The sequence below is a fragment of the Patagioenas fasciata genome, chromosome 5 (assembly GCF_037038585.1).
Source record: "Patagioenas fasciata isolate bPatFas1 chromosome 5, bPatFas1.hap1, whole genome shotgun sequence".
NCBI lineage: Eukaryota > Metazoa > Chordata > Aves > Columbiformes > Columbidae > Patagioenas > Patagioenas fasciata.
In genome coordinates, this window is record NC_092524.1 from 11109829 (window position 1) to 11136600 (window position 26772).

Here is a 26772-nt window from a genome sequence, read left to right on the forward strand (position 1 = left end):
AGAGAAACTGATGTATCTACTGGCTTTCGTGGTGTTTCTATTTCCAGCAAAAGAGCTTAAAAGATGACATTACAAAATGTTATTGCTTATTCACAGTTCTATATCATATGTTAGCAGGAGGGAAGAGGTCTATATGTTGGGTTTTTTCTTCACAGATAGCTAGGCCTGCAGAATCAATATCTAATCTAGGGATAAAATTGGACTGGTTCTAGCAAAAACAACAGTGCTTGTGATCTAACATACAGCCTCCTTGTATCCAAATTGGGACATTACAGTCTAGATGAGTGAACTCCCAGATCAGTGGAAAAAGCAGCTGAAGAATTAGATTCAAATAATGCAGTTAGTTCATACTACTGACGTTACATGTCACCTGGCATTACCAGTGAAGTTCTTTGAGGGTCTATCCATTTATTAGATGAGGAGGATGAGTAGGAATACATTTTCATCAGATGTGGCTTGCCACATCTGGTTTTGAACCCCCAGGATTTTGATAAACTTGAGCAAATCCAGGGAGAGCCGCTATGGCGGTCAGGAGGCACACATGCCGTGAGGAGATGCTGAGGGAACACACTGGTGCTGCCGAGCCTGGTGAAGAAATGAGTTGCAGTCTTGCAATACTTCAGATGTTACTAAAAAGATGAACTCAGGCACTTTACAGAGGTGCATGGCAGGAGAATGAGAGACAATATGATCATGAAGTACAACAAGGGGTGTTCTGACTGGATGTGAAGGCAGGGAGGGGGCTAATTAAGCACTGGATCAGTTCTACCAGAAATTCTGCAATTTCTGTCCCTGAGAGTTTTCAAATTCCAACTGGACAAAGTCCAAAGAAACTTAGTCTAGTTGCTTCAGTGCTGACCCTGCTTCAGGGAGGAGGTTGGTCCAAATGACCTTCCAACCTGCAGAATTCCTTGATTCTGGGAATTGATCCTCCAGTCTGGCTATCATCCAGTAACATAAGTTAACTGTAGTTAAAGAAGCAGTCAGCAAAGTCCCCACAATGACTGATTATTTGAATACGATAGTTATTATTTTCCTGCTGTACAGCAATACTGAAAAAACTCAGTGGAGCTGGATTCGTGATTATTTTCTTATAAACAGGGAAGTGAGACACATTCATGCTCTTTTGGGTGTGTTGATTTTTTACAATGCAAGAAAAAACCCATGTACGTGTGCCACTGAAGTAAGCAACTGTGATTCTGATTTTGTTCAGGAAGAATAAAATGAGAACACAATACTAATTTAGCTGCTTTGCCATTTGTCTATGCAAGATGGAGACCTGAGTGTAATCTCCGTGCTTGAAAGACCACAACAGCATTTTAGGATCCCAAAGAAAGCTATTTATTGTGAGTTTCTTCAACAAAGTGTGCCCTCTGGGATTAGCCTTTGTAATTGGGAAAGAAAGAATTTAGTTTAATTTCTTAATCTGGAAAATTCTTTGCTTGACTAGCAACAAGACTCCTGGGTCACTAAGCAATTGTGTTCTGCCCTAATTGCCTTCAACGTATTTATATTTCTAAGTTAGTCCTCTGGTAGTCTTTTTTTTTTTTTTTCCCCCAAATTATATGAAGTTGATATCTGGCTACCCTAGAAAACAGAATAGTTTATAGAGTGCTTATATGTAAAAATCGCATTTGAAAATATTACTTCATTTAACAACCTTAAGGTTTTTCTTAAACAAGAATGAATCTGTACCAAAGGACAAGAACATGATATGTTTTTCTCCTGATCTTGTCTGTCTCCCCTCCCCAAAAGCAAATTTGTTCTCTTTTTACATTAACTAAGAATATAGTCAAGTGGCACTTTTGAGGAAAATATTATCTCAGGTTCCCAACTCTGCCTACATCATAGTCAAAAATAAATGCGTAACTAGAATGTGATGTATAATACATGCAGTCCAGACAGTAGAAAGATATCTAGGTTTCTCCAAATATGTGAGAAGGAGTAGAATAAAGAAACAACAAACCCAAATGACTCTGATATGGAGTACATGATGCTCATTTAGGCAAAAGCATGTTTGATGGTAATATTAACTGTTAGTATTATTAATACTACCATCATTAGCAATTTGTGTTGAGCGATTTATCAATGCATAGGTCCTCCACCAGAGGGGTCTTTCAGGACCCTGGAACAAAGATTGATGCTGTTTCCTAAACAAATTTGCATGTTTCTTTCAAATAGTAAGTTGTTTATGGAGGAGGAAGCGAGCAACATTTTTTTCTCACATATCATTTTGATTTTTTTTTCATTTTCTTGTATTTTAAGGTCACTGCTTTTATGCTGTAAGACAATCGGTCTTCCTCGAGATACTTCCTAGCTATAGTTTCCTTTTGAACTACCCTCTTGAGTGACACTTAATGTGCTGTTCTCCCACTCTTAACTTCACACCTTCTTATATGCTGTTCCTTATGCTTAGAAATCCTTATTCTCCAAGCCAAATATCCACCCACTCCATGTTCACATTCGTCCTTTAAACTGCATTTCCTTAAAGTCTGTCCAAAGTAATCTGCAAGTTAAGAAACATATCAACCCTGACTTGAGAGCTGACAGTCTTCTGATCATCAGATTTTCTAGTGCAGGTTGAATTCTTTAACTTGTGCATAATACTGAACAAATCAGGACCTAATTTTTCCTTTATATGACATGTACTATCTTTTTCACCAAATATACATATATTTTGAAGTGCCCCGAAGTTTAGCCCAGCTGGTTTCCTGGAGGATATCTGGCCGAGCTCTGCTGCGTGTTGTCTTATTCTTGTCATTCCAGCTGAAAGCCCACTGATGGAAAAAAAAATGAGGTCAGTCAGAAATAGGATGAGGTAAAATTTTTGTTTGCAAGTTAACAGAACTTCTGGAAACAACTATCTAAGAATTATGGAGTGTTTGAGGTTTTTATGCGTTGTTGGGCTTTTTTTTTCGTTTGTTAATTTGTGGGGTGGTTTATGTGTGTGTGGAGGGGTGTTTTTTGTGGGTTTTTTGTTTGGTTGGTTTTGTAGGTTTTTTTCTCCCCACAAAACAAGGGGAAGAATTGTTGAAATGATAACAGCTTAGAAGTGATTAGTTGAAATGTAAAGTGAAGGAGGCATATCTAAAAACTTCTGGATGGTAAGGTCTGTTAGGCAGCTTTGACTATTTCATGACCTCGTCTAGCATGCTTTGTTCTTCATGTTCTTTGTGTGTAGCGAAGGTTTGTTATGTGGCTTTGGAAGACAATTTCCTGTGAGGTAAAGGATCTACCATAACTAAAAATTTTAAAGCTCTAACTGCTTCATTGTTGAAGCTTCCTCTGGATAAGGATTTGAGCATAAACCTTTAGTAAGCTCAGTGTGATAGATATCTGGCTTTCACTATTATGTTTTGAAAGATAAACATATGGCTTCATATTCATTTCAGTTTCTTTTACTTTCTGAAAAAGAGTCTTGCTTTGGTCTAAGAAATATGCATGAGTACCTGGAGAGCAATGAAAGAACAAAACAGGGTGTAGATAGCAAACAAACAAAAAAAAAAAAGGAAAGGAGAGAGATATATGCATTGTTTTCTCTTTTGCTATGGAGTCCTTGGCCGTATTCGTTCTCTTCTCTGGAAAGAATGTCTTAAAGGTGACCCTGGAGACAGCTGCCAGTTAAACTAATGTTAACTGTAGTCTGTGCAGGGTGCAAGCCATTGAATGAGGGGGAACGGATGGGTTGAAGCTTTCAGGTCCAGAGTCACTGAGGAAGTGCCTCCTCCCTTTGGTTCTCCTGCCACCGCCGTCCGGTCGCCTCCAGCATGGGATGTGGGAAGGTTCTTGCAATGGTGTGACTGGGGAGAAGCCTTTGCTCTAAGAACCTCCCAGATCCGTCCTTGCTCAGAACTCCTGTTGGGAGCTGGGTCCAGTATCTTGGGCACATACTTAACCAGATAAAAATATGTTACTGGGGTTTTGTCTTAAGCCGATTAGCTCAAAGAAAACTTTAGAATGAATAAAAACTAAAAATGAACCAGAACATATTTTTGTGAACTTGTATACAATTCTTAAAACCATTTGTTTTCACAGGGAGGCAATGCTACTTATAACCTTATTTCCTTAAATTATTTTTAGCACTAAATAAAAACAAAAAATGAGAACAAAGACTTTGCATCCAAAACAGTAATTTATAAAAGTTTGATTAATGTAATATTAACTCCTGGTTGCCCCTGAAAAAAAGTAGAATCAGGAAACTTTCAGGTTGCCTAAAATACACTTTGCTTAAACTAAATATTACCCCCCTTCAGGTTGCCTAAAATACACTTTGCTTAAATTAAATATTACTCCCCCCCCTTTTTTTTTTTAATCTGTGTCTAGTAGTCTGAAAACATGGTGAAATGCTGCTCCTCAGTATTTCTAAAATATTTACATTTTTTAGTTACTTGCTAAGTAGCATAAAATTCAGCCTAGAATTCTTGCACAGAAGAGTTTGTAAGCCACTCCTCTGCTTGCTGCAAGATAATTAACACTAAACTCTGACCACTAACAAAACAATTGTAATGACTGTGCAAACAAATTAAGCTGCCTGATAGCTTTTCATAGCAAAAAATGCTGTTTTCAGATACAGTTGCAATCTTTTAGTTAGTCTTAAATATCTATTTAACTATGTTAAAATAATTATCTATGAGTGAAATAAAGTCCAATTGATTTTTCTCTTCATGTATCAGGGAAAAGCCTAAAGCTGGGACCAGGGTGGATCCTACTGGAGTTCAGTACATAACTCCGAAAAAAACATTATCCATTGGCTATTATTGGTTGGTTATCGGTTTTTTTTATACTCTGATAGAAAATTTTAGGTACGTAACTAAATGCCTTGTTGTAGGAGTTGGTCTTATTGGTAATGGACCAGCATCACTGCTCAACCCCCAAACATCCGAGTTTTGGTCTCAGCAGAGTGTCATAACTACCCATTACTAGAGAGATTCTCGAGTGCGCCCAGTTGGATCAGGCTGGACATGCATCAAAAGAACATTTCACTTTCTGCCTGACCTAACTTTTCCTTTCTCATTCAAGCGGATTATTGAAACCATAAAGTTTTATGTGTTCCTGAGCTACAGGGAAAACAGGAAGCAGAAAAGGAGATTCTTTCCTGCCGTGTTGCTCTGTAAAGCAAGTCCTGTCATAATCCACATTTGCTCCTTGTCTCTGAAACTGCAACCTGGAGGTGTTCTGATTGTCAAGAAGTATTATCTAAGTCACTCAGGAATTAATCTCAATACTTCTCAGAATGAAAAGAAATACTTTGAATTCACGTAGTGGTTGTGTACGCTTTGCATGCCCCAGTGGTATTGTTGTGTATCTTATGAACAGATACACCACTTTGTCTTCCAGATTTTATCTTGTACAGTTGTATGGATATTAATGTGGGTAGAACTCAGATCATTACTGTTATCACAGAGGTGCCTTCTATTAGTCCCCAGGGCAATGACTATGTGTTTTGGTAAATGGACCGAAGCAGCATCTTAATATCTTGTGAGCTTAAGTATTTAATGTAAAAAACATATCTCTTGTCATAAAAATTAAATGCGGTAGGAAATAATCCATTGTTTCTGTGTGGCAGAAAATAAAGTGTCTTTCAATTTCCATGTAGTAACTCTTGTCATATAGGTTAAGAATGTAAATGAGTCCGCTTTAGCTGTGGGTTTGATTTTTATGTTTTCCAGTGAATATTTCTGTTATACAATATTTTTGAAGTTTTATTGGAGAATATTAAAGGTTTTCTATTAAGATGTTCTGGATCTGGTTTTATAGGCTTTGTGTGTTTTGTTATGTTGTTTTTTAAATTTTTTGAGGTAGTGAATGTATGCCAATAGACTCTGTGTATCTTAAATATTATAACCATGCTTTATGTTTGAAAATTTATTGTGTAGTACAAACATAAGAAAACACTCTGTATTGCTCATGCTTGTTTTGAATTAAATAAGTTTAGTGGGTTTTAAGTACTTCCAGCTGGAAAACCCAATTGAAAATGCTAAAAGAATTCCGTATACTTTTACAGCAAATAGCGCAAAAAGATACTTTTCTAATATGGTAGTGCTTTACAACCATTTTGCAGGACAACAAAGAAAGTGTTACAAAAAGCAGCTTGGAATTGTGCAGTTCAGCTGCATTCAACAGTATGCAACTCCCATTGTTGTCAAATGAGAGTTGCTTGACTTGACTACAGGCAGTATGAGGTCAAGAAATATTAATAAAATGCTTGCTTAACTGTTTATTTCTGCTTTTTTTTTTATATCTTTGTTGTGATGTGGCAGAGCATTTGAGGTCAACTGTCAAGCTCTCAGTGGAGATGGAATAAAGCACCTTTAAGCCTTCACTAATACAGCACTCAGCCGTGACTTGGAGAGGGTAAGTGAGCTGATTATACTTAGCTTTCTCTACTATGGTAAAATGAGTTACACAGAGAACACACTGAAAGCCAAGGGCCTCTAAATACTTTTCCCTTTTATGGAATAGAGCTCCCAGATCACCATTTCCTGGAGATTGTACTCTAAGCCTACACAGTGGTAAAAGAAAGTTCTCTGCATTCACTGATCTATATCTGACTACAAATTCGAGCTTAGAGGATCATTTTTTTCCTAACTATTTTAAGCAGCAAGTTTACAATAACAGGCCAAAATGTTAAAAAGCATTCCATCCTCTCTTCTTCCTTTCTTTTTCTTAACTTTTTTCTTTATATTGTTTCATTTCAATGTGCGAGTAAGCAGAATTTGGTGAACAGGATAGGTAATTTGGTTTGGGTTTTGGTTTTGGGTTTTTTGTTTGGTTTGGTTTTTTTTTTACCCATTTTTGTAGGTGCAAAAAGCTCATGCAGACTAACATATTTGCCTACATCCACTCTACTTGTGACATGTGAGTTAATCTCTACAAGTATTTAATTTTAAAAAGTAATTTTGAAGCTCCTACAGTTTCTAAAAGACTAGAATTTTTGGATGGATCTTTTACTCTGATAAAACACTACAATAATCTCATGACATCCCTTGATAGGATAAAGATAAGCCAGGCAGAGTTTGATCAATGCCTAACAAAATAATCTCAAAATTGTCTTAGTGACTAGGATGCCAAAAAGACCAACAGAATCCTGGCTTGTATCAGGAATAGTGTTCCCATCAGGACTAGTGAAGTGATTGTGCCACTGTACTCAGCACTGCTGAGGCCTTACCTTGAATCCTGTGTTCAGTTTTGGGCCCCTCATCAAAAGAAGGACATTAAGATACTAGAGAGAGTTCAGAGAAGGGAACAGAGCTGGCGGGGTTCTGGAGCACAAGTCTGATGAGGAGTGGCCGACGGAACTGGGGCTGTTCTGCCTGGAGAAAAGGAGGCTGAGGGGAGACCTTAGCGCTGCCTACAACTACCTGAAAGGAGGTTGTATCATGGAGGGTGTTGGTCTCTTCTCCCAAGTAGCAAGCGATAGGACAAGAGGAAATGGCCTCAAATTGCACTGGGGGATGTTCAGATTGGATATTAGGAAAAAATTCTTCATGGAAAGGGTTGTTGGGCATTGGAACAGGCTGCCCAGGGAAGTGGTGGAGTCACCATCCCTGGAGGTGTTTAAAAGGCATTTAGACGAGGTTCTTAGGGACATGGTTTAGTGCTAGAGTTAGGTTAGATTATGGTTGGACTCCATGATCCTGAGGGTCTCTTCCAACTGAAATGATTCTATGATTCTATGAACATGTACTTATGCACCTTGACTGTTTTTAAGCTGTAGATGTATCCTCTCAGTATCTTCAGGGACAATATTTACAGTTGTTTCAGTTGGTATCTCACTGTATTGCATGTATTGTTAACATATCATTTCCTTCTTTGACTGAAACATGTTTGTGCTTGTAGAAAGGAGAGAAAGCTGGCAAAGCTACCGCCAACATGATTCCAAGGGCGGTTCAGCTGGCAGATGAGCCAGGCTTAGAACCAGGGTAGTCATGCATTCTCTACTTTTGCTTAGGGTTCAGTAAGGCTGTAATCTGGCTTTGTAGATAGAGGTATTTCTGTGGATTCCAAGGCTGTACTCCTGCCTAATTCTCTACTGAAGAAGAAAAAAAAGTATCTTCCAGATCTTCCAGGGAAATACATTTTCCAAGGACATTTCTTTCTTCCCTTCCTTTCTTATTTGTGTTTATGAGATAGAGATAAAGATAAGCCCCTCTAATTCTTGTTAGAGTGTTCTCATAAAACTTTTTTCTGTATATTTTTACTCTCATTGACATTTACTGTGGCTATTTTCATTGCCCAGTCTAATAGGCATAAGGTCACTTCAGCGATGATGGAAGAAGAACATTTATTCACTTAGTATCTTAAGGTTCCATCATTTCTAAACCTACTAGTATCAGAAGGCAGTAGTTGATACAGAAAATGGCAGAACTCATTGCACAGCATGGAGCAAGAAGATGGCTCCATTGGTTGTATCTATTTGATTTACGAGATGTTATGTTTGTGCTGGTTTAGCATCATAAAGTCTTTAAAGGATCTGGACTGCTGATTTTAAGAACACTGTACAGATTAAAAATAAGCTTTTAGATTGAAAAATAAAAACCCAAACATTCAAGAGTTCTAAATCATATATACAGCTTATGAACTGAACTATGTCCTTAACAATTTTGTTGAAATACTGATAAACTGTAGTCCTTAGAGGACTATGGTAGTACAGTCAAGATGTGCAAAAACTGCATTAGTTTTAAGAGGCCTCAGAATATGAATAATTATAGACAAGCTTACACAGCTCCAATACAGTCCTCAGCACTGACATTTTCTGGAGAGATGTTAGGAAAAAATGGAAAGTCAGAAGAAGAAATTTTCCTACTGATAAGCACCACAAAGATTTGGAGCTTTTTCCTATTTGCAGAGATAGCTCTGTAAGGAAGTCAGGGTAAGGTTCTCATTGTGTCAGAGATGGACTGAACTCAGTCCACTCCAAATCTGGGGGTTGTTAAGGTGGCATCAGGTCATCTTTCTCCCCTCCATTCTCCCTTGGCTGTACTTTCTGTGCTGCATCTCTAAGACAACACAGCTCGAGATTTGTCCCTTTCTATTCTTAGACAAGTCTGCTGATTTATTTTTTTCTTTCAAACTTTTTTTGCTTTTTAAATCTGAAAAATGAACTGAAACTTGATGTGAATAGTTCTTTCTTTTTCAATATGACTTGCATTACTTTTTAAAGTTTAGTATGTACCTCAACTAGGGCTGAGAATAAACCACTTTGATGCAATACCTTATACAACTCCATGTAGGACTGCAAATACACTTCGGCCATGACTCGAAACATTCCTGTTTTTTCAGGCCCAGCATTCTGTTGAGTTGAGCCTATCAGAACCGTTCATAAGGCAAACACCAAGAGGCATTAGATAAACAGCCAAATTTATATCTTCTCTTTTTGTTTTTGTTTGAATTTGAGTTCTTGAAAACTCAGAAATTGTGTAGGATGCCAGGAATTTGTTACAGAGATTAAAAGCAAGTCCATGTCACTTTTTTTTGTTAGCTAGCTTCTATCTCATCTTCTTGTGTTGTTAATAGTTGCTGACTGTTTTTTCATACAAAAATACGTAACTGTTGAAACACAGAGATGTTTAATGCTATTGCTATGTGCCTAATCTCTGTGGGTTTATTAAAATGTGTGTGTTTTCCACCATATTAGGCACTTTAGACATATTTTGCCTTATTAAACATTTTAAATCTTCCTCTTATTCATAGAAAGCTTCCTCTACTTTTATTTTATGTCAGAGGTGGCTAAAATCACGATAAAAACATGAGCTTCCACTTATTGCAGTAGAACTAGAAATTCACCCATAACAGGTTCAAAATGTCTGCAAAAGCTTCAAACATGCCATTCTTATAGCATATACTGCTTTGAAAAAATTATACTCACTATTAAAAAAAAGTCTTTATCTTAGTCTTCATAATTATGTCATATATGCTGCATCTTTTCCACTGTCTTTATCAAGGAACTGAAATGAAACAGTTGTGGTTTTTTCAGAACACACTTGTGTAGAGATCATTTTTACAATCTCTTAGTTCTGCATTAAATTTAATGTGAAGTCGCCTTGTGTTCCTCTTCTAGTAAAAGAGAAAATTAAATTTCTAATAAAAGCATGGGGCTTAGCTGCTTCTGTAGTTCAGAGTTTTCACACATTCTATAGGCTTTAAACACAGATTATTTTCTGTGAAAGCTGAGGTGAGGAATTTGCCACTACTGAGGCTGCTTCAGTATTTCCTCTGAAAGTTTGTTTTGTTTTGTTTTTTAATCAGTGCAACTATTTTGTCAATTTTAATTCTCAGCCTCAATAAACTGACATGTTCCCAGATACATTTCTTTGCCCTTCCCTGGAATGGAAGGGAAAACTGTAGGTTAATCTTACAGTGCGAAGTTCCTTAAACTTCAAGTCATCGCCCCATCTCAACCTCTTTGTTCCACCTGTCTTGATTTCCAGAAGAGTAAAAACTAGAGATGAGATTAGTAGTAATTCTGTTTGGGGAGAGGATAACATGTTTTGGAGGTTGAATCTATGCTTGTTGGGTATATTTATGTCCTTGGCACACTACTGAAGTCGTTCTATTACTGTTTGAAGGCACAGCTCCACTCTGTACAGAGCTGTGAATTAGCTGTAAAGGGAATATAGATAGCTTTTACTGAGTCCAGGCAGAAGCTGTGTACCAGACTGTCTCTGACAACTGGATTGTCTCTCATCTGTAGGCACCACCAAGGAGTCGAATGATTTCTTTGTGAGGACCGTTCCTTAACTATCCGGTAGGTGTCAGAGTAAGTCTTGTAATACATACACTGTAGCTATGAGGCTTAGTACCTGGCATTTCTCACCTTCAGACTACTGGACAAGCTTTAATACTAATAATACCCTTGTGAAGGCAGTAGCTCCCATTGATACTAATAACGAGAATTTTCTCAGCTAATAGGCAGTGAACTGCTGTTTTGCTTCAGAAGTGTCCTGCACAGCATTGTCTTGTGCAGATGCATACCAAGTCTTTTGTACAATTCACCCAGGCCTTGCTCTTGCTTAAAGGAAGAGTGCCACCATCTGGGTTTCCAGTTTTACTCCTTTCTTTGACATCTGAGATCATACTTTTTAACATTGGGACTTTGTTAGTTTCTGAAAGACATATTACAGATATCCAGGATGTGGTTTTCTTCTTATAGGATTTTTAGAGACGGTAGTTCGGTCACAGCCAAAACAGTTATAGTAATGAAAAAAATAAAAAAACCCTGCAAAATGGAGGGATGAGATGGAAATAGCAACAAGAACAGAACATTGTCCATTTTGAGTGCATGTACTAAGTTATACTTGACCTTGAAAGTTTTAGTTAATAAAACACAAGATAGCATTTTTAATTTTAAACCTTAATACTGTTTGTTGTTGTAAAGTGATCTCGCTGTTAGAGCACAGAGTTTTAAATGAACTTGATTTGTATTTTTGGCATCTAACACAGCCTAGGGATCACAAGGCCTCTCAGCACTTATGCCTTCAGGCTAACTTGAAACAGAGCTCCTCAGCGGTGCATGGTCCTGTTAGTCCACATTGCAGTTCCACGGGCTTCACACTGTCCACCATGCCAACCTTACCTGAAGACAAGGGACAATCAAAAGAGGCACAACACAGCAGTTCTCCAACCAAAGTAAGCACTCTTACAAAGGTGTTTTCTGACACTTGTTAGAAACCTGAAGCCTGAAACCAGTTTGTATATATTTAGGCATTTATGAAATAAGATCTAGTCATTGCTTTGTATTAGTGTGTTTTGATTAAATGATGAAGCTATGATTGATGATTCAGTTGATGTTCTTAGAATTCTTCAAATACTTTCTAGGCTAAGGAATAAGAACTCGAGTTGCTCAAGTGCTTGTTTATCATTTTGATCTGGAGGCTTATATGTCTGTCTGTTCTGAACCATTTATATCAAAGCTGTCCAAAAATATCCTTTGTTATTACAGTTAACTTGAACCTTTGAGAAAATAACTTAGGCTTGTACTTCACAGTAGTCTTGAACCAGCTAGTGTTACCTTTACGTATATGGGAGATGCTATGCAATTCATGTGCGTGTGAAAGATGGAAATCTGCCTTTTGGTTTGTAGTCTTTCTCAGTGCTTTATTTGCCACAGTAGTAGCTGAATTTATACTGGAACTATACAGGGAGCAGGTGGGTGCTCCCCAGACATACTCATCATTTTGCTACTCAACTATGTGGCACATACTTGGTTTTGTATGTTTTATTTGCAGATAATTAAAAAAAAAATCAATAAGAGATGATAATTCTCTGTTTTGAATAATTTATGCCACTGATAAAAAGCAATTTTATGTTCTAATAAAGTGGCTGGGTTTTTTTAATTGTTGGCTTAGCTGAAATACATAACCTTACTGTGATTACAAAATCACAGGTTATCCAGATCATCCTGTTTTATGCAACCTGGTATAAAGAAAGAGAGGATTTATAATCTGGCACATCCTCAATTAAAAATGTATCACTGTCACTGGATTTGAGGACACTGTATTCTACACTTTAGGTGAAAACATCCGCTACTTTAACGTTGTTGGAAAATACTGTCAGCAGTGAGCCCTGCACTGATTTGTCATGCATTCCATCTAAATTGCACTTTGTGCTGAGTGCTGGTTTCCTGGCTTAAGATAAACACCCCAGATGGATGCAAGTTCATCAGACCATTAGCTGAGAACATATATTAGGTCAAGAAGATTTAAATTTTTTTTTAACTCCCCCATGTGAAGAGTATTTTAGTACAAAATGCTTGCTGGTTAAATATATCCAAAGAGAAAATATACTAAAATCTAGCAGGCATCAATGAACATAATCCTGAGTGTGCTTGTCAAATGGGAGAAATGAAGAATTCCAGTCACCTAATTTAAAAAAAAAAAAAAAAAATTAAAATAATTTTGATTACATTATACAGGCCTTTTATGTGATAGGTCATGAATCATTATACTGTGCAAAATGCTTTGTTGTAGATATATTGTTATTTTTAGGCACAAAGTAGCAGTGGAAGGATTTTAGCCAACACACTGCTCATGAGCCTACTTAAGGATTGCAGCTAGCCCATGTTGTGAGAATTCCATCTTTCTCATACCTCTTACCACTATTGGGTCTTGTTGCAGTCCAGTTCTACAGCACAACTACGTAATAAGTAAAGTAACTTATCATTGTGAGATAAGGACTTGCAAGCAAGGAGAGAGCATCAGGAGGAATTAACAACTAGTGGACTTGTTTTCTGCCATTTAACAAAATTTTCGAAGTCTGGAATCTCAAGTGCTGTCTGGTGTCTTAACAGTTTCCTCGTTCTATTTCAGGAGATGCTTCCTCACCTTTTCCCTGCATGCACAAATGCACACACATTCACAAAATAGTTCTGAGAAAAAGAAAATGAACCTTACATCACGTGTAGTTTCTTGCTTACTTCAAGTATCTTTTACGTGATGGGAAGACCTGGGTTGTGTTTCTCAAAGTCATTTTGAGAAAACAAATACAGTTTTCCACTTCCATGTTTCTTACAGCAGCTTGTGTTCACCCTTCTAAACAACTTTCATCAAATTATCCATTAGCTCCGTGTTCCTGGGGAGAGTAGATGTGAAATTCCCATTAACTCAGGCATGAGGGCAGTTAGCGTAATTCAAAGAACTTTAGCACCGTGTTTGAAATGTTGTCTGTATTAAGAGTATATAGTCAAACTCTTAGTTTTTGTGCTGTCTTGTTACAGTAAGCATTGAACACTTTAGAAATGTTTTATACAGAATAATTTCTCCCAGCGTAAATCATAGAACTTCATAGTCACGTGTCATTTTTAGCCATTTCTATATTTTAATTTAATTAGATTTATTTCACGTAGAGTAATATAATAATAGGTTTTCACCAATATACTTAAAAACTGATTTCAGGTTTTTAGTATTAAAATACAATTTCTATACATGTGATGCATACCCGCAGCAAGAAAATTAGATCCTTAACAGCTATGTTAAAAGATTTATGGTGGCCTATCCATCTCCCTACAATTTCAGGGACAGTTGTGAGCTGCCATCTTTCTCTCTTTTTAAATTAAAAATCCTTATTTCTTTTTCCAGCTTTCTCCTTTCTTTGTATGCTAAACACTGTTTTACTGGCTCTTCTGACTGCTGAGGAAGAGTCTGTTTCAGATGTTCATAATGTTTCTCATACACTGATTGTTCCATCATTCAAGTTTCTGCATTTCTTCTTCTTATTCCCATTTAAATTTGTACTGTACTGTTATGAAGTCACTGCATGTTACCTGTTTTGTTCTGAAGGACATGTTCTATGTTTATTTTCTCTGGTCTCCCGTCTGTTTCAACTCAGTGCAGTTACAGCTGAATTTCATTACCTTGCTTGCTAAACTCTCAGCTCAACACTTTGCTTATATATCTGAAACTACACCTGTTTAAAACCCTGTCTCGCTCACAAAACCACTCTCTGAGATGTGTAAATTTCATGAGGCCTTTCAAATAAGTGTTTGTTTCAGGCCAAATTTGTTCTGAAATTCAGTCGGACCTTTAATTCATTTCTAAGAGTAAGGGCAGATTTTTTTTCCCCCCAATGCTTTAAAGAATTCAGGTGGTATACAGTAAAGCTTTAGCATCTGACTGTCCTGGCAGGGGAGCTCTTTTACAGATAATTTTTTTCTTTTTTTTTTATTCCCCCCTCGCCCCTTCAAATCCATCCAAATTTGGCCAGATTATAAAACTTTAAAAACCACATTTTTGTGTGTGTGCTTAGTGTGGGCTTGGTAGAGCTTAACAGGGAGAATCTCTGCAGATCACATCCTCCCTGAGTATCCCTGAACCTGTTGCATCTTCCCTTACGGACCAAACTGTGTGAGCCATCCTCTCAACCCTGCACAAGACTGGATGGCACCTGATCATCCTTGTAGAGCAGGCGGATCAGTTCCCAGCCTGGCCATAGAGGTGCAGTGAGTTTTACCCTATATTTTTGTGAGAGGAGGAGAGCCTGGGAGAAAGGGCAAGCAAGGACTTGGTAGCAGGAGGTTACTGGTGCTGAGAGGTGAGGCAGCTGCTGGGAACAGCTGGAGAGCAGACTTGTCTGGAAGCCCACACAGAGAGGGCAGTGACAGGCGGGCAGGGGAGAACTGCTTCATCTTTGTGCTGACTGTGAGACAGCACAAGCCTCCTGTTAAAGCTTCTCTTCCAAGATCTGCATGTAGCAGCCCAAGCACTCTGCAGAATAGAAAGATTTCTCTTGATTCAAGCCAGGTGGCCTTCTGGGAGCTTCATGCTCTATAGCAGGGGTGTCAAACTCATTTTCACTGAGGGCCACATCAGCTTTGCGGTTGGCTTCAAAGGGCCGAACGTAATTTTAGGATTGTATAAATGTGGGAGTAGTTACTCCTGCTCTATAGATTCTCTCTGCCCTCTCCTATACAAATGCACCACAGCAGGAGTTGTGAGTTTTCACCTGTGTACAAGTCAAACTGCTATAGCAGCTGACCACACTTAATTAATATATTCTACCTGACCTGAACTAGCCTTGCCTACAGCCTTTTTCTTTTCCTTTTTTTCTTTTTAATGAGCTGGTTTTAAAGTCCTAAAATGGACTTGAGTGACTTTAATACTGATGTAATGTCATTCAAAAGCTTTTGCTGTTTGGCAGTCATGAGATGAGTATAAAGAATGTGCATGTGTACTCAGCTGCTTTGCCCTGCAAGAAGGGCAGTCACCTGAATTTTTATCAACTGTTACACAAAATACATTGTTACTTAGTAACATTTTGGAGCATACTACAAAATATTGCTTTCAAACTATTATCATACAATGTCAGCCTTGCACTTGTATCACATAGTAGATCATGCTTTTGCATTCTAACGTTTCCTACATTACAAGGATATTTTTCATAAACTTCGTATGATTTTCTTGGCATGTTTCCTGCTCTGCTGTGACTGACAATGTGAACTTGCTAAGGAACGTCATATGAGAATTATGAGTATAGAAGTGTGGAGCAGCATGGAATGTATTTATTTCAGTCTAAAAAAATGCTTTTTACAACAGAATCACAAATCTTAGATCAGATGTCCAAACCAAAGTATATTTTATTGCCTTTGAGAGGAAGAAGCATTATTCTATATCCTTTAATATTACACAATTTTCAAATGGCTTCTAGATTTCTTTGAATTGATCAGAAAATGCATCATTTTAACAAGAATAAAATGCAGCACTGGGAGAGATGCTGAAAGGAGTTCTATTGTATCTGATGGATATTAGCAGTCATGTAACTGTTAGCTTTCCAGATGTATATAATTGCATTTCAGTTTATATTCTTGGCTGCCTGTTTATGGTAACAAACCTAATGACCACTAATTTCTCCACATGACGGTAGATGAGCGAAACAATTATTAATGATGGCCTTTGTTTCAAATAATTGAAAATATTTGATTTTCTCTGGCCTAAAATGTTGACCTGTTAAACTGTGAGCTATTACATGCTTCATTCTGTAAATGCCTCAATTAGTGCTTTTATTACAGCTTTTTATTACCTGCCTATTTAATGAATATTACCAAAATAAATGTTACTGTGAATTCATTACACCTGTGTCAACATCTAGTAGGTAAACATTCTTAAAAGGGGTAAGCAAAATCGACAACAAATGCTTTTTCATTGAAAGGAAGATTATGTTTCTAATAGTTGAGTATAATTTGTTTTGTGCCATGGATAGCAAACATCCTCTTTTAGAAAATCCAGAAGTGTTGCTTCCTAGAGAGGTGGAAGATGCCCCAAGCCTGTTAGTGTTTAAGTGGCATTTAGACAATACCTGTAATAACACACTTTAATTTTTGGTCAGCCCTGAAGTGATCAGGCGGTTGAACTAGATGATCGCTGTAGGTCCCTTCCAACTGAAACTATTCAGTTATATTCTGTTATCTAGTCCAATGCCAACTAAAGTAAAAATTTCTTCTGACGTAGTTTCAGGGGAAAAAAAAAAAGATTCCGAATAACTAAATAAAATCAAATATTTGTACATATGATACCTAGCAGAAGCAATTAGGATTTGAGAATTTAGAAATTAATATTTAAATTTTACAAGCTGATTGATGGCAATTCCCTGCCACTTTTGTGAGGCTTTCCCTCCAGCTGTAAGTACTCACACTGCTATGATATGCTCTACTCATCTCATGATTATCCTTTGAAATAAAAACTGCAACTTCTAACAGGTGTCTTCACTTTCCCTCTTCTGCATGATATTATGTTAATCACTTTTTTCATCTTCTTGAGTGACTGTGAACACAAGATTGCTTAGTTAGCCTTTCTACAGTACAGGAGTTGTTTTGTCTTTTCTTTTGGTTTTTGTTAATCCAAATGTAATACGTGGGGTAGAAGTAATTATTTTTTGACAGCATATGAGAAATCCACTGGGTTTTTTTATTCCAACTTGATGCATTTCCATTTGGGATATTTCACAGAAAACTGATTCCTTCTCTTGAGCTGATTGGGGTCATGGTGGTAGAAGGTGTGGGATTAAATTCTCAGGACAAGTTCTCATATTTTTTTAGGAAGGCAAGCATACCTTGATATTCAGTGCCACTTTCTTTTGTCACTTAAAAAATATATCGTATTTTATTAAATATTGCAGTTGTATTTAAAAAAAAATCCAATTAATGGGAGGGAAAAAGAAGTAGAACACTGACAAGATAATATAATATAATATATATTTGTTTACATCATTTGTACTCTTAATACTACATTTATTCAACCTTTCATTGCACGCTAGTACTGTGTAGAGGTTTTATATGCAAAGTTTAGGGCTGTTATAAATCGCTACTTTTCACACTTGCATTCAGCTTGTGAGTTCACTAAATGTTGCACATGTACTTTAGCAGAGGAATGGTTTGCTGTGTGAAAAATTGGTTTGTCTACTGTTTTAAAGCTTTCTCATTAGTTTCATGCTTATTGAGTTTACCTTATGTGCATTGAAAATTTGTAAATAAAAGAGATATTCCAGGTCTCCATCATCTCTTTTTAGCAATTTATGTATAGGCTTCTAATTCACATTTATTTTATCAAATAAGAGCTAATTCTTGCTTAGTTCAATAATTTTCTCTTTTAGCTAAATTGAGCAATACACATTATTTTCCACATAGAACATCAATATTCAGTGTTTTGAATTTCTGTTTAACTACATTTTTATATTTGTCACAAACCATTCAGGACACAACTGTTGAAGGGACAACATGCAGTACACCTTCTATTGTTCTTCCAGAGAATGCTGTTACGCCAGATGTAGAAATTGATAAAAATCTGGTTAACAGGTACTATATAATACATTACCAATCTATGCATAAATCGTACAGTAATTCCAGGAGCTGCATTTCTAAAATATTGCATTGAAATGTATATTGTAACAAAATATTATTGATGTATCTCTATTTGTAATGTGATCATATTGTCTTTTCATTTTGATGATGATTCTTTGGATGCAGAGTAGTGGGGGAGGACAGGTATATAATTGATACTAAAATATTAGAGTTTCATATACTATACTAAGCCTGCCAACTTGACTCAATATACTTTAATTTACATTTTTTAGTTTCAAATGATGCTATTCTGAAAGATGAGAGAGTTCATGTAAATTAAAAGTTTTGCATACTTTGGACTAAAAGCTGTAACTCTTGAAGTCCATCCTTTTGCTAGAAAATAAAATACGGCCTGGTGAGGAAAAAATGTCTTGGTCAAAGCCTTTTGTAGACATACAGCGGTGTGCATATGTGCACTGCAATCCTGCACCTACTACAAGGGTAAGTGCAGTTGGATTCCTCATGTTCTGTTCATGGAAATGTGCAATACTGTCTTTCTGTCCAAATCTTGAACTTTACTTAGACCCAGTCAATGAGCAACCAAAATGGGACAATTTTTATGTTTCCTGAAGTATTTTCCCCTATGGAAATTGTTCACTTTAGTAGCTAAATCCCTAATTCTGGTGTACTAATTATATAAGTACACCACTAGTACTGCCTTTAATCCTACAAATATTTCCACTGAACCAGTAAGAACTTTGTAGACTGATGTAGAGTTAGGAAATTAATGCTTGTAAGACTTAAAAAAAGATTACTGTTTTTTGAAATACTAAAGATTTAAGTTCCACAAGATATGCTCTTGCAAATGGTTTTATCTTATGTACAAAGCCTGTGTTGTCTGTTCCCTTCTTGAATTAAAGAACTAGCTATATTACCATCTTATTACAATATCTTTAGTATCATGCTGAAAAATAGACATTGTAGCAATATTTGCAATCTGTTGTAATTGTTTTGTGTATTGAAAGGAAAATACAACAACAAACTTGTTCTTAAAAACAATCTGTTTGCATGATCCTTAAATTACTAAAGTGTGTTTTAATGAAGGAAGGTTTTTTGCAAAAGAAATACTTGCAATGTATGACAGATTGTATAATAAGGCTTATATGTGAGGGCAGAAAATTTCCAAGGAAGACTTATGATCATAAAAATATGTTGCAATTTTTACTAATAGCTTTTGCAAGTATTGTATTTCATTTTTATGTTTAGCGATTGACAGCTTTATGAACTGCTGAAAATGCTTCTTATCTTCTTTTGACAGGTTTACCATATTACCTATATCTTTCAGAATAAATCTACCTTCCAGTCTTGTGCATATTATCTTGCTGTTGACTTAAAGCACATACAGTTTTATGTAACTGAAGGTTTTGCTAGTGAAGCTACTATTATTGTATATCATTTCTTTCCTTAGAAAAATTGTTGGTAGTCTCACATTGCTGACTAACTTTGTTTCACATGATAATATTCTGAGATATTAAAATATCATTATATTATTGGTCAGCATCTTTAACGTTTTCTTTTAAAGCTGATTAAGATATGCTCAGTTCTTTTAAAGTCCTGAGTTGGAAGGATTAGAAATCAAGTTGCTGGACTTTTTTCTACCTAAAGAAGAGATGCAACAAGTATAGGCTTCTTTTCCAGCTCTTTCCTTTCCCTTCGTCCCTCATATCTGTTCAGTCCTCCTACTGTTTGGGTGAAGCTGCGAAACAAACTTCTGCAGCACCTGGGAGCTGCGATAGGAGCACATTCCTCATCTTCTGAAAGTAAATAGGAATCTGTTGATAATTCAAGTAGACAGTGATTCTAAGAAAGCTGGAAGCACTTAAATGTCTAGCTGGAATACTATAGTACAGTGAGTTTTGAAGCAGATGTTTGGACCTGTTCAGGTAGACAGGGCAATATCACCTTGAGGTTCAGTGTAGCTGTTAAATGGAAATATTCTGTTGTAAATTGAAAACTTCAATTCAATTTTGAGTCAAAACAAGGTTATTTTCAGTCTTCTAATAAAGCATACTTCTTGACCTGGGATTTTTAATGTATTGACCTGCCATTAGACTTGAAGTGTGAGAAAAAACTAATCAGAAAGTATTGATCATAAATGTAGACAATAATTTGCTTGTATCTTTAAAGTGTACTTCTCCAAGATTCAAGATTATTTAAGAGGCGGGATTATAATGCAGGCACTTAAAAGCAGCATTATTTGCTGGATCAGAATTTAATTTCCTGCAGTCGTTTGAGACTTTCACCTGATTTTCAATCTAGAAAGTTCCCATATTGCTGTGTCAACGTAGGAGCCTAAGAAATTATTTCAATCTTAAAACTTAGTTTAGGAAGCACTAACAACTTACAAAGACTAATTTTTCTTTTTCTTTTTTTTTCTTTTCCCCCTGCAAAGTAAGATATTTACATTAGTTTTAAGTCATGATAATGAACTAAAGAAATGTGTTTTTTTCTGAGAAATCAGAAGTTTACAGTATATGAGGTTATCAGCCAATGTCAGAACTACTTTATGAGAGCAATTTCTGTGGATTTTCCTTGTTTCTACAGTCTTCCTCCATTTATCAGTTGTTTGGAGATGAGAGGAATTGCAGTAAAAGGTTTTGTTTTCATTTTTATAATCAAAGAAAGTGCTTGCTTTTTTTTTTTTTTTTATATGTTAACTTTTTATAGAGAAGTAGAACTTCGTTCTTTTTCTTTGTGGCATACCCCCCTAATTTCTGTTTGTTCATTTTTATCTCTAGGCCTCGTAGTCCTCATAGGAGACATTCTAACCGTGCCACTAGGAGTCCAACAAATTCATTGACTTCTGTTGGTAAGAAGCAATTATTCACTTACCTTAGGATCTTTTCTCAGAAAGTGTGACATGCAATAGAGACCTAAATATAGAGTCTGGCTGTCTTGACCACAGCTTTTTTCCTGTGCATACTGTCTAATGCACACACAGGGAATGCTGCCAGCGTGTTGAGTTATGATCACTCATGATCCTCATGATTACTTATGATCCTCAGTGTATGGCATGCAGAGCAAGCCAGGGAGATATGTGTATTGGTAGTTTCATAAAGTTGTTAGATTACAGAATCACAGAATGTTAGGGATTGGAAGGGACCTCGAAAGATCATCTGGTCCTATCCCCCCACCAGAACAGGAACACCCAGATGAGGTTACACAGGAAGGTGTCCAGGCGGGTTTTGACTGTCTCCAGAGTAGGAGACTCCACAACCCCCCTGGACAGCCTGGTCCAGTGTCTGTCACCCTCACTGAGAAGAAGTTTCTTCTCATATTTAAGTGGAACCTCCTGTGTTCCAGTTTGAACCCATTGCCCCTTGTCTTACCACTGGTTGTCAGCAAGAAGAGCCTGGCTCCATCCTCGTGACACTCACCCTTTACATATTTATAAACATGAATGAGGTCACCCCTCAGTCTCCTCTTCTCCAAGCTAAAGATTAATGGATTAGCTGAACATTGTTAGAAAGCTGGAGCTATGCTTAAATTTTTTGTTTTATGCAAAATACTGTTCACTAGTGCTGTTTTTTATGACTTCTGAACAATTTTTTTAGCAAGACCCTTAAAAGACATTTAACTGTCAAGTTATTTAGTTTGGAGATCATATCAGATTAAACCTTAAATGATTACAAACTCTTCAGGGGAAGATTTCCTTCATTTCTTCACTTGCTAATGAGTCTCTTACCACATTATTAGTTCTATTAGTTTTCTAGTAGCTATCTGTGGAGTAAATTGTTATTCAGGGGGACTAATGGTGTGGATGCAGATTTGTGAGTACTGCAAACTGAGATAAATGCTCACCCTGTTCAGTCAGCGGCCTGCATCAGTTCTTAACCTTGGTCTGTTTGTTTTTGGATTGTTACTTGGCTCCATTTATGTATTTCCTATAAAGTAAAAGATTGATAGAGTTGATAGAATGTTTATACTATAGAATGTTAGGGATGAAGGAATAAGGACATGAGACCTCCTACCAAAATGCGTGGGAGGGGAATCAGAAATTTAGAATAAATTTTTAAAACTGTTTTTACCTTTACAATATTACTTTCTCCCAACCTTTAACTTAAGCAAGTTATCACTGTTTTATACTGTGCATGAAAACAGTTTTCTGTAAAATCCCTTGTGTGAACATTTCATACCTTACAAAAAAATTAATACACTTAAAGCTGAGCTTATGAGGTGACTATTCCAATACTTTCAAAGGCTTTTAAAGGGAAGGACCCTTTTTACTATCAGAAAGGAATCTAGTTCTTAGGCAGCTTGAAATGGATTTTTTTCTTTACTGAAGCACCAGCAAACATCAGAGCCCTGCTACCTCTCTGATACTCAAATATTCAGAATAAAAATTCTGTTTCATCACCTCAGTTTCCTCTTAGTAATTGAGATTCTCTTAAGGACTCTGATTAATAAGTCCTCTTAGCACATTTTTATTAACAAAGTCACATGTATGGAGTTGTTCTTGATCAATCTATTGAACCTTGGCATGGAGGTTCACAGATCATTTCAGTATTTTCCATTAGCAATGGGACTCCTGTGTTCCAGTTTTCTTATTTCTTATAAGCAGCACTGATCTGCTGCTGATAGCAGATCATGCATCCCTAGGGTTGAAAATGGCTACAGCTACGTCTGCTTTCCCTGAATTATAGGTATGTTTCTACTTTCTCTTGTATAGGAGCTATTACATGAAGAAAAATAAAATGAGTACCTCTGAAAGTAACCCAAACTCTCTCTGCTGTTAACAGTGGTTTCACTTGATTTATTTTTTTTCCTTTCTCAAAGTAGAGAGGCCAGCACCCTTTCTGGTAGAATTTAATGTATTATTACACGTCATTTATTTTTGTTTGTTTGTTTGTGCGGATTTATGACAACTACTTTGCTGGAATTAATTTGAGATTTGTGACATGACAAAAATACAATAATACTTTTATATACCTGCAATCCTGGACTAGTTTCACACAAATAGAGAACTAGAGACTTTTAAATTCAGCAGAATATCCTTTTTGTTAATAAGGTAATAAAATATTTTATGTAAGTAGTATTTCCACTGCTGTACTAGAGTTAATTTCTCAGCCATGCAAAGAGAAGGTGCTAACTATTTGTATCAGTAACAGCTAGAATTAATCCTTACTAGCTTGTGATTCTGACACTTTCGTAATTGGGTACTCAGTTGCATCAGTATGCCTGTAACAATGTAGTTGAGAGAAAGGCCAGTGAAAGATTGTTACGAGGCTTCAAAGACTTGTGACTTCTTGTGCATCTGCTCCGGTTTTGTGATTGGTCCTTTAAATTAGTGACTAAAATGTGGATTTTGGCTGCTTGTATTCAAAGGAAAACTTCCTTTATGCGTCCTATAAAACTAAGATGGAGATAAGATCCACATAAATCAGCTCAAATCCACTTAAGGGTACTTGGAACACTTAAAAACCTACCCTACTTGCCAAAAGTTGATTTTAGAGGTAACTAAACTTGTGGAAACTAAACAAATTTATGGAACTATACTTATAGATATCAGACTTACACAAAATAATTGTTATCCCTCCATACTTGAAGAGGCAACAGCAAGATCTGCTCCCCCGTCCCCAGCTACCCCCCAAATTTGGTATCTGAATTAGGACTTTATGGTCTGGATGGGGGGACAACTGGACAGGTAAAATAATGGTTGGATAGTTTGGCTCTGCGAGTAGTGACTGGTTAGTTAGTCATATGCTCCCTGGACTTTAGTGGAAGGAGAGTGTTCTCGGAAAGAAATAAACCTTTCCAGATGTCATTGTGCTGAATCCAGAGCTTTGCTTCCAGCCTGCTCCTGTGCCAGCTGCTCTGGTCAGCCCTTGGCTGTCCCTTGGAACCCACTCAAGAAAATCAGTTGTGCTTTCCATCTTTATCAATGACCTGGAGGAGGATGGAGTGCACTCAATCAGAGTAATAATTTTTGATCAAAATTAGCAAATGAAATCAAAGTGGAGAGATTAATATGTGCTTGAGGGCAATGCTGCAATTCAGATAGACCTAAACAGGCTGGAGGAATGGGCCACTAGGGACTTGATGAAGTTCAGCGAAGACAAATTCAGCGTCCTACATCTGGGAAGGAGTAACCCCTTGTAGTAGGTACAGGCTGGGGCTTGGCTGGCTGGAAAGCTGTTCTGCTGACAAAGGCCTGGAGGCCTTGGTAGACAGTGGGTTGAACACGAGCCAGCAGTGCGCCCTTGCAGCAAAGAGGGCTAACAATGGCGTGGACTGGACTAACAGAAGCTTACCCAGCAGATCAAGGAAGTGCTCATTCCCCTTTACTCAGCACTCATTAGAATGCGTCTAGAAAATTGCATCTAGTCTTAGGACCTCCAATAAAAAAAGTGGGTTGATAAATGGAAACAAGTCCAAAGGTGGGCCACGAAGTTGGACCAGGTGCTGAAACTCTTGCCTGATGAAGGAAGGCTGAAGGAGGTGGCCTAATTTAGCCTGGAGATGAGATGGCTTTAGGAGAAACCTAATACAGCCTTTCAATAGCAGTGAGAAGACAAGTAAGAAAACAAAGCTAGGCTTATAGAAGGAGGGCAAGAGGCAGTGGATGTAATTTGAAACAAGGAAAGCTCTAAGTGGTTACAAAGAACTTTTCACTCACTATAGAATCAAGCATTAGAACAATCTACCCAGAGAGGTTTTGAATTCTTCATCCTTACAGGTTTTTCAAGACCAGATTATCTGGAAAGACTAGCAACCTGATCTTTCACGGCTTATTCTGCTTTGAACAGATTGGATAAGATGACCTCCAACAGTCCTTTCCAGCTTGAATTGCTCTGTGATTCTAAGATGTTGCTTTCCCAAATTAGGCAATTTCTAATTAAAACTGTTACTGTTGAAGGTCTGACTTGGCTGAAAGAAATGTAACTTCATGAACATGTACAAAATCATAAATTTGTATACCTGAAATAATGAAGAAGTGATTCTTTGAACGTTTGTCATTTGTAAACAGGCGCTGAGATAGAACACAGCAGGAGAAAATAAAGGGAATTCATGGGAAAAGAGAAAATGGCAGCAAACAGGAAGGCAAATGGAAGTGGTGAAGAGGCAGAAGACAAGGCAAATATAAAAAGGCAAAGATGTTGAGTGTAGTGAGGAAAACATAACTGTTCAAGGAGAATAGAAAGTACTGTGCCTTGCAGCTCGCCTCTTTTGCTGGCCAAGGGAAAGTGCCATAGGAGGTCCTCTCAAGCTTTCAACAGACAAATCTTAGTGTAAAATGGAACAGATATTTCATCAAAAATAGATTGCTTTAAGAATATCCAGTCTGTGGACTTGTCAAATTTAAAAATGTTTTTCTCCTACTACCTGATGACTTCACTCCCTCCCACCCAAGCCGTTCTTTAATAACTTTTTCTTATTGCAAAGCAATGTTATAGATTCCCTCTTCCCTAATAGAGGCATCAAGATGGGGAGAGAGGTAGACACCGCTGATATTTCTTCAGACATGTTTTTTTCACTAAGCTGTTGTTAATGTGATCAAGTTGTTACTAACACCAGATAACTCTTCACACAACACAATCACTTATTCACTCATATAGTTAATTAACTCATGCAGTCACAAATTTTCTTATAGTTACCTGAGAATAATGGTCTGACTTGCAGTCTGTTGTTGATGCTAGTGTGTGCCAGTGGCCTTGTACAAATTGAGCAGTCTCTTGGTGATCTGTTTATCAGTTCCTGCAGATCCAGCAGGCTCACTGGTCTGTAGAGTTTATCAGCCCATGAAAAACTCGCATGCACTACCTTGTCAGCATACATGTTTCCTTTCTTTGGCTTGTTGTTTTCAGGTAACTGTTTCTCCACACAAACCTAGATGCTTATAGAAGCCATTCACACCAACTCACACAGAAAAAGGGCCTTCCTGACAACAGGCTACATTCTTTGCTTAGTCATAGCCTGGAGAACTGTAAAAATTGGTGCTTAAAGTTTATTGGTTTAGATCAATTTGGAAGCTAAACATTAATGAATTATTTCTACAACTAATAAAATGTTGTTTAGAAAACAACATATTAATCTGAAGGTCTAAGTGTAGGGCAATGTCTTTCAGTTTGTGATCCCTATCTAATATATCAACGTTAAGTGGGCGTGAGGAAAAACAATTTCTAACGCCTTCTTTAACCATTGAATATTCTAATGGGATTTGCAATTCCTGTGGAAAATCCTTGCGGGTCCACCACATGGTCGAGTTTGATTTGCTTTTTGGATTCTCAGACTTCAGCTCATCAGCTGCTGCCTGCAGCTTTACCAGTTGCAGCTTTACTGTTGCTTCTGCATTGGTGGGAAATGCTCTTCTTCCAAAATGTGTGCTTTATTCCATAGATTATTTGGTGGAATCAACTGTATGTTAAAACTAGTGTGCATAAATCTTTGCCAGGTAAGTTTCTGGGACCTTAACCTTGAAAAACTGAACATAGAGAATCCACGGA

At 37.1% G+C, this 26772-nt stretch overlaps 1 protein-coding gene across 11 annotated transcripts in view; it reads left to right on the plus strand.

Moving 5' to 3' along the window:
- The window catches only part of IRAG1 (inositol 1,4,5-triphosphate receptor associated 1), a 113355-nt gene that overhangs the window by 58160 nt on the left and 28423 nt on the right, over nt 1-26772 (plus strand). For all 11 annotated transcript variants that reach the window (XM_071808898.1, XM_071808901.1, XM_071808902.1 and 8 more), the window contains 5 exons: nt 6261-6354; nt 10694-10747; nt 11443-11628; nt 18183-18283; nt 21067-21137. In XM_071808898.1, coding sequence (XP_071664999.1) covers nt 11563-11628; nt 18183-18283; nt 21067-21137 — 238 coding nt within the window. In that variant the 5' untranslated portion in view covers nt 6261-6354; nt 10694-10747; nt 11443-11562. The remainder of the gene's footprint in view (nt 1-6260; nt 6355-10693; nt 10748-11442; nt 11629-18182; nt 18284-21066; nt 21138-26772) is intronic.